The following is an 8,574-nucleotide window of genomic DNA, read 5'->3' as shown; positions in this document are numbered from 1 at the left end:
ATTTATAGAAATACGGTTAAAAATGTTTTTATCCCACAGCAGGCATTTTGTGTTTTGTAAATAAAAAGATATAAATATGACAATGAATATAGAAAAATATTTATTTCATCTTTGAATATTGCAATATCTTTCGCGATTGAATAATTTATTTACTATCAATTTACATACCCAGATAGCACAAAGAATTTAAAAAGAATTCATTTTTATGTCACAAAATCTGAGTTCACTTTCAAATGCAAAAAGAATTCTTTTTGCATTTGAAAGTGAACTCAGATTTTGTGACATAAAAATGAATTCTTTTTAAATTCTTTGTGCTATCTGGGTACATAAGTATCTTGTTATACAGCACTGGTGCTACCAGCATTTCGTGCACATAGCACGGAACAAAACCAGAAATATAAACCAGAAATTGTACACATTATTATTACCCTTTGAGAACATTCATGGACATTGGCTTTGTAATTCATGTCCACGTTTTCAATGTCCATAGAAGGAGTATCGCTTTCACTAGAGTAGTCCCTAGAATAGTCCCAAAAACTTCAGTTGTAATGCCTTAAAAATTGTATTGTTCGACCATTTAAAATCACGTGGATTTTGACCAAGAAGAACTTGAATTTGATCGTCATTGAATATTCGTTTCAAATTTAATTATAGTTGCGATTTTAAATTGTCTCGTATGATTTTTTCTTTTCGTCTATCAATCTTCTCACATGTTTTTTTAATATTCTTTTTGATTTTTCTATCCTATTAATAATTCTGTTTGCTTGCTGTAATTTTAATGTAGCTTCTTGTGCTCTCAATTCAGCATGTTGAAGTTTTCGTTTCAAATTATCATAATCACTTTCATTTTCAATTTTCCTTATTGCAGGTTGTTCTGATACATCTATTGCAGATGATTGATTTTCTATATCTGTGAAACATTCTTTAGAACTTCCTTCAAACGAATTTGATATTTTTATAGAAAAATCTGGGCTAGTTCTGTCAAATAATTGATGATGTTCATTGTTTGAAACTGACTTATAATTTTTAATATTTCTTGTGTCAGCCTGCAAATATAAATTTCATTATTTCTATAATTGAAAATTATATTTTAAGAGATGATAAACGATAAAAAAATAAATTTACATTAGACATAAATAGTGTATTATTAAAAATTGTTGGGATTGCGTTCTGCTTTAATTTTCGCTTTCCATTAATGCGAAGCTTTTCCCACATATTATCAGCAAAGTGTACCTTTATAAATAAAAAACAAGAATTATTTCTTCATTTCATGATATCAGAGAAAACACTTGATCTTTTACCTCGCATATAAACCATTTTTTTTAGGAGTTCCAATCATGTCTCTCAATATTCGCAATCCATAATGTTTTTCTGGTGGAATCTGTAAAAAGCGAATATAATGAAAAGCCTTTTTGATAATAATTTTTGCATTGTGGGACGCAACAAGATGGCATTTTGAAATATGTTAATCATAAACTGCCGCCATGTTTTTACAAAACTAATCGAGTGGCCAGACTCTATATTCTAGGGACTCTAAGGGATCACCTAAAAGCAGGCCATGACATCTCTCGGTCTTCTCTCTGATGGACGTAAGAAATACAGGACAGAGCATAAAGTACCCTTTTAGGCCGGTATTCATAGTCCGATCTTATATTTAAGATTGTCTTAAGTCTGGTCCGAGGGTGACTTAAGACCTCATTCAACCAATCAAATGGCTGCGTAGCATTTCAAGCTCGAACTTAAGACGATCTCAAATATAAGATCGGACTATGAATACCGGCCTTAGACAAGGGTGTGAGGCCTGAGGGGTAAGGGGTTTATCCACAGACTTCTATATAATACACTAGACTGCGAACTCCTTGGCCGCATTCAGCAGACTCAACAGTTGGGCAACATTACTAGATTTTCCGATGTAATTCGACGCTGATTGGTCGGACCTGAAAGTAGAAACCAATCATGTTCGATTGCTACTTAGCGGTTGAGTCCACTGAATGCGTCCCTTATATACTAGTTGTATATTCGTATCCCGAAAGGAGGGTATCCGATTGACCACGTCGCCAATTGGCCAATTCAAAATAGAATTCTCTGATTGGTTAATCGTTGCTGGTTCCCCTAGGCACAGGTCGATATAATTGGCTGTGGTCAATCGCAACGTGGTTAAACGGAATACTCCCGTGAAAACCCACCCTTACGTCCACGATAAGGAAGAAGAAGAAAAAGATCAAAGTTAACTGCATTGAACCATCTTGGGGGAAACGGACATAAATGTCAAGAAAAACGGTAATTAAATAATACGATTATTTAATAATAGTTATATATTTGATAAGCTATATTTCATAAATTTCTCATTGTCATAAATAACATGGTTAAATGTGTATATTTTTATGCACAGATATTATTTAAGGGTAAAAAAATTAACTAAATCTTGTTCTAAACTTTATATACACACACACACACACACACACATATATATATATATATATATATTTATATATACAAATTTAAAAAATTAAATTTAAAAACATTTTTTAATTTTTCAAATTATTATATATAACTTTGTTTCAATTTAAATTATTGTAACCAAAGAAAATAATTATTATACCTTCAAATAATTAATTTATATTCTTTGCGATAGAAGTATATTTGTAATTATTTTTTGTATTTTTGTCAATTATTATTTTGTATTTTTTTAGTAGTTATTTTAAATTAAAAAACCTTCATTATTTGTATGTGAGAGATATAAAATTTATGCCTTCAATTTAACAAATATATAGAAATAGGAAATAGAGAAAAATTCCAGAAATGATGAAGTGTTAGAATTAAAGTAATAACAATCAATCTTTTTTTCAGAATTTACTTGTGAGAAATTTTTGAACTTTTTCATTGTAATGATCCGACCTGCTGATGATGAGAAACTAGTAATAATAGAAGCCAGATTTATGCGATAATTTTACACAAATTAAATGAAATAAAATGATATAAGATTTCTTGAAACTGATAAATGCACGAATGGACTTTCTATTGACTTTGCATCGAGGAAATGAAAACAGATGATATAGATTAACGAATAATATAATGTGGTTCAGATTGAGACGACCTCGTCGTCTGTCGATGATCGTCTTCTCGATCGCTATATTTTTAAGCATATTTCTGATTTGGTCTAGAAGTCAAGGCAAAAGCATCAATCAGCAAGATGACTTTATTTCATTGAGGTATAAATTTCTTTAGTTAATTGTATTATTGAAACTGATTTAAGAATGCTTTTAAATTTGGAATGATTTAAATTATTAGGTCACATGGAAATCAGAAAGATCATATCGATCATCGAGGAATTCATGTAGTAGTTGGTCATTACATAGGAGACTCTGTAGATTCTTTAAACATTTCGAACATTACAAAAGGTAATATATGCAATTATATTAGAAATATTATATAATTAGAGAAATATTATATATTATTTTTTCTCATTACAGATATCATAAATAAAAATTTGTTTGATCCGCGGCCATTTGAAGGGAAAAATGGAGACCCTGTAATAATACATCCAAAAGATTTTTATAAAATGCAGCAATTATATCAGATTAATCGATTTAATTTAATGGTTAGTGATAGGATACCATTAAATCGATCTCTACCCGACGTTAGAAAGAAAAAGTAAGAACTCTATAAAAATTCTATAAAAAACTTTTTTTGTTATTGATTTTCAATATTATTTAATCATAAAGTTTTAAATAATTCTACTTTAAAAACTTTGTAGATGTATTTTAAGATATGTAAATCTAAGCAATCTGCCGAAAACGTCGATTATTATAGTATTTCATAATGAAGCTTGGAGTACGTTATTACGAACAGTACATAGCGTCATCGATAGATCGCCGAGAGAATTGTTAAAAGAAATTATTCTTGTTGATGATAATAGTGAAAGAGGTAAATGAACAATAAATTTTATATATATATATATATATATATATATATATATATATAATTTTTTTTCTTATTTATTTATTCATTATCAACTTCAATTATTTATAATTAATATTTTTCTTACATTATTTTTGTTATCTTATGTTTTATATATTTATATTATATATTATTTTTAATTTTATATTATTTTTTTATCTTATATTATTTTTTATATTATTTATTGCTAGAATTCTTGAAAAATCCTTTGGATGATTATGTAAAAACTTTAAGTGTTCCTACAAGAGTTTTGCGATCCAATGAACGGATAGGATTAATAAAAGCGAGGCTTTTGGGAGCACATGATGCTAAAGGGGAAGTTCTCACTTTTCTCGATGCTCACTGTGAATGTACGGTTGGTAGGTAAGCTTCATTATATTACACTAACTAAAACAAAATCATTTCCCAATACTACAGTATCAGTATTGAATTTAATATTTATAGGATGGTTGGAACCATTGCTTGAAGCAATTGGTAAAAACGCGACAAGAGTTGTCTCTCCAGTAATTGACATAATAAATGATGATACCTTTAGTTATACAAGGTAAAATTATTTGTTTTTATATTTGCCGCTAAATTACGATATCTTGTTTGTAATTTTGTTGACTTTTAAAAAATTTTTTTTTATAAATATAGTCTATACGTATAAGTTTTAATAATTTCGTAGATCGTTTGAGCTTCATTGGGGTGCATTCAACTGGGATTTACATTTTCGTTGGCTAACATTAAACGGCCGTTTGTTGAAGGAAAGGCGAGACAACATTATCGAGCCATTTCGAACACCTGCCATGGCAGGCGGATTATTTTCTATGAACAAGGATTATTTCTTTAAATTGGGCAGTTACGACGATGAGATGCGAATCTGGGGTGGCGAAAATTTGGAATTATCATTTCGAACTTGGCAATGCGGAGGCAGTATCGAAATCGCCCCTTGTTCCCACGTCGGGCATCTTTTTCGAAAGTCTTCTCCTTATACTTTCCCGGGTGGTGTCGGTGATATCTTATATGGCAATCTTGCCAGAGTCGCTTTAGTATGGATGGATCAGTGGGCAGACTTTTATTTCAAATTCAATCCTGGTAAATGTGTGAAATTATTTTTATAATACTAATACAAGCAAATTCATTAAGGCCCATATTCTGAATCCTCTTTTATCGATAAAAGTGCCTTTAAAAGTGGCTCATAGCCAATCAAAAGGCTTATAAGCCACTTTTAGAGGCACTTTTATCGTTAAAAGAGGATTCAAAATATGGACCTAAGTGTATAGATAAATTTTTTACTATTTTTTATGAAATTCAATATTCATTAACAAATTATACATATACAATTCAATCATGAATAAATATAATAATTTTCACTATTTTTCAGCACTTACTTCCATTTCTTAGGTAAATTATAAGTCTGATTTTTACTTGCGATGACTTCATTGAGCTATTTTTTTATTTTGATATTATTGTTTTCTGTCAGACAAGATGTGCTGTATTGATCAAAACAAATAATACTCTGAAGGCATCCAGGGAGTATGTCGAGTGGGGCAAAGCAACCCAATTAAGTTTTAACAATATGCCATTGATTAATTTTGTCACATGAGGCTAAACGTTATCAAAATTTAACTTTTGGCAAAGATATTTCCCAGTAAAAAGATTGTTTTCTTTTTTACTCCTCACTCAAATAAAATAACCGATAGCAACTTGCATGTTTTGTTCATGTAGTATAAAAAGTAATTTATAGTAAAATAAAGTAAAAATTCATAGTAAAATAATATCAGTCCTATCTTGCTCGATCTCATGTGACAGAAAATTTTAAAATGTCAAAGAAAAACAAAATAGCTTGATAAATTCATTGCAAGTAAAAATCAGACTTTCTATCGATATGGAATGTATAACGTGCTTAAAAAATGGAAATAAGTATTGAAAAATGACTATTTTCATAATTAAATTGTACATTTATAATTTGTTAATAAACATTAAATTTCATAAAACATAGTTCAATAAATTTCATAAAAAACATTTATATATCTAATATTTTATCTATTATGAAGTAGCTCTTTTTATTTCATGAATATTTATACTTTGCATTTTATTAGAGGCAGCTAGATTGAGATATAAGCAGCAAATACGTTCGAGATTAGCTTTACGTGAGAAACTGCAGTGTAAGAGCTTTGAATGGTATTTGGAGAATGTGTGGCCTGAACATTTTTTTCCTACGGATGATCGATTTTTCGGCAGGGTGTAGTGTTCATTTTTTTAAATCTAGCATTCTCTCTTTATTGAAAGTATGATTAGTCATAGTCATCATAATTCTATATTCATTAGATAGTGCATGCCGCAACAAAGAGATGCCTCATACGACCGACCGCAAAAAGTTTGTATGCACAACCTTCAGGGAACGCAATTCTACACTCGTGTATACCGCGGCCAATACTCAGCCAGATGTTCGTGATGACGAAAAACGGAGTGATAATGACGGACGAAAGTGTATGTTTGGATGCACCAGAACGAGATATGCAGCAAAGGACACCGAAGGTGAAAATAATGGCGTGTAGCGGTCGCGAGAGACAAAGATGGCAGTATGATGAACAAGTAGAGTATTTCCGATGAAATATTGTAAAACATATTCCTTTCCTAATGCGAATTTTGCATTGTCAAAATGTGATGATTATTTTTAGACAAGAATATTTTTGCATATGCCTTCCAAGATGTGTCTTCAGGCAACGGACGACGATACGCTTGTAATAGCGGCTTGTACTAAAAATCTTGATCAAAAATGGATCCTAGAACCAGTTGTTTGGAAGTAATATTTCTTCAAAGTATATCTCTAAAGCTAGCGCCAGACTATGCACGTTTTCGCGAATCGTGATGCGTGATTCGTGATTCGTATAACGTTCGCGAATAATGTGGAGGGAAAATTCGTCGATTCGTCATGCGCGATTCGTCATTCGCACTGATTCGCTAACCGAGCGCTTTTTTGACGAAACTCAAAGGAGACGAATCGTTACGAATCAATCCATTCGTGTCGCGCTACACTATGCGTAATTAGTTCGTGTTTCTCTTTGATAGGTTATTGCATCAATTATAATGAAGAGAGAGACAATGGAGAGCTGGACAAATAATCGCGTGCTTGAATTTGTAAAAGACATAAGAAAATATATATGTTTATGGGATCCAAAAGATAAATATTATAGAAAAAACTGGTCGAAGTAACGCGAACTAAGAAACGACGAATTACGAATTACGAATGATATACAGCGAATCGCGAATAGTGTGGAAGGTTTACACTGACGAATAACGAATCTCCCTAAATGACCAACGAATCTCTATGAATCACGAATTACGAATCGCGAATTACGAATCACGCATAGTCTGGCGCTAACTTAAAGAATATATTGCATCTAATCATGCAGCAATGCACAGAACTGCAGATGCAATACTTCTTTCCATCGACGGAGAAAGAAAATGTTCATATAAATCTCGCAAATAACCGTCGTGAAATGATACCTTTTATGGCTTTGAACATAACAAAAGTGAGAGTAGCCTTATTATGTTATATACAAGCCGCGTACGTTTTAATTAATGTTATTAACGAAGAAGATGTAAGAGAAGATAGTGCATTATCAGAGCTATCAATCTGCAATTAATGTACACTTTTCGTATGATACCCAGTTTGTATTCTACACGATAATTTTTGAAAAATTAATATTTTTTTATTTTTATATTTTTTGATAAATCTATATATATATATATATATATATATATATATATATATATATATATATACAGGGTGAGTTTTAATGGTTGTGTCAATCTTTTTATCATGCGGGAGATTACCGATCGCAATTTTAATAAATTGATCGATACATAGATGTCAGTTAATTGGGTCGACTGTATCGAAGGCCGAAATATAATGTGTGCAATTAAAGCAAGTTAAAAGCTGAAATTATATAAAAAAAAATTAAAATAATAATAATTTAAAATTAATAAAAAAAAAAATAATAATAATAATTTAAAATTTATCATAAAAATAAATGCGGAATTTGAAATAAAGTTTTACATAAAACCGTAAAGTGTTAAATTTGAATTGAATTTTTAAATATGTATTTCTTCCGCTTTAATATATCGAATATGTATAATAATAAATCCCTAATTTGATCACAGTAAAAGAATAATAATAATAATAATAATAAATATAATAACATATATATTTAATAATAATAATAATAATAATAATAATAATAATAAATGCGTAGCTTTAATAATAATAATAAATCCACACTACATAATTTCAGCTTTTAACTTGCTTCAATTGTACACATTATATATTTCGGCCTTCGATACGGTCGATTCAATTAACTGACATCTATGTATCAATCAATTCATTAAAATTGCGATCGGTAATCTCCCGTATGATAAAAAGATTGACACAACCATTAAAACTCACCCTGTATATATATATATATATATACACACACACACACACACACATATATACATATACACATATACATACATACATACATACATACATACATATATATATATTGTGTATGTATATATATATATATATAATCTTTATTCCATGAAATAGTTTGATTTGTGCAATAAAAAAATAAGATGCTA

The 8,574-nt window shown here is 30.0% G+C and overlaps 1 protein-coding gene and 1 pseudogene across 3 annotated transcripts; one reads left to right on the top strand and one right to left on the bottom strand.

Annotated features, from left to right (window-relative positions):
• Window positions 1-274: 274 nt before the first annotated feature.
• On the bottom strand, window positions 275-1,481 carry LOC145976038 (uncharacterized; annotated as a pseudogene). The gene is made up of 3 exons (XR_014440162.1): window positions 1,302-1,481; window positions 1,126-1,233; window positions 275-1,046 (listed from the first exon to the last, which is right to left on the bottom strand). The product of XR_014440162.1 is annotated as an uncharacterized LOC145976038 (transcript).
• A 704-nt stretch (window positions 1,482-2,185) lies between these two features.
• Window positions 2,186-8,574, top strand: LOC145976034 (polypeptide N-acetylgalactosaminyltransferase 3). Of its 2 annotated transcripts, XM_083106914.1 has the most exons (11): window positions 2,186-2,280; window positions 2,851-3,212; window positions 3,292-3,401; window positions 3,474-3,654; window positions 3,758-3,927; window positions 4,152-4,319; window positions 4,405-4,504; window positions 4,628-5,037; window positions 6,045-6,187; window positions 6,274-6,540; window positions 6,627-8,574. In XM_083106914.1, exons 2-11 carry the CDS (start codon window positions 3,076-3,078, stop codon window positions 6,753-6,755), a joined length of 1,815 nt encoding a protein of 604 aa, XP_082963040.1. In that variant the 5' UTR covers window positions 2,186-2,280; window positions 2,851-3,075; the 3' UTR covers window positions 6,756-8,574. The 2 variants fall into 2 exon arrangements, with proteins under 2 accessions (XP_082963040.1, XP_082963049.1); XM_083106923.1 differs by lacking the exon at window positions 6,045-6,187 and having other exon boundaries at window positions 6,627-6,737.

The sequence above is a fragment of the Camponotus vicinus genome, unplaced genomic scaffold, assembly GCF_025532165.1.
Source record: "Camponotus vicinus isolate PSW18456_S1 unplaced genomic scaffold, iyCamVici1.0 SCAF_1, whole genome shotgun sequence".
Taxonomy (NCBI): domain Eukaryota; kingdom Metazoa; phylum Arthropoda; class Insecta; order Hymenoptera; family Formicidae; genus Camponotus; species Camponotus vicinus.
Note: the sequence above shows the minus strand (reverse complement) of the source record. Positions and strands in the feature narration are given on the sequence as shown.

Excerpts from the sequence above, each read along its gene's own strand:
- LOC145976034 (XM_083106914.1), top strand. The coding sequence starts at position 3,076 with ATGTGGTTCAGATTGAGACGACCTCGTCGTCTGTCGATGATCGTCTTC. Across the intron at positions 3,213-3,291 it reads GATGACTTTATTTCATTGAG|GTCACATGGAAATCAGAAAG; the intron begins GTATAAATTTCT and ends TTAAATTATTAG. Across the intron at positions 3,655-3,757 it reads CCCGACGTTAGAAAGAAAAA|ATGTATTTTAAGATATGTAA; the intron begins GTAAGAACTCTA and ends AAAACTTTGTAG.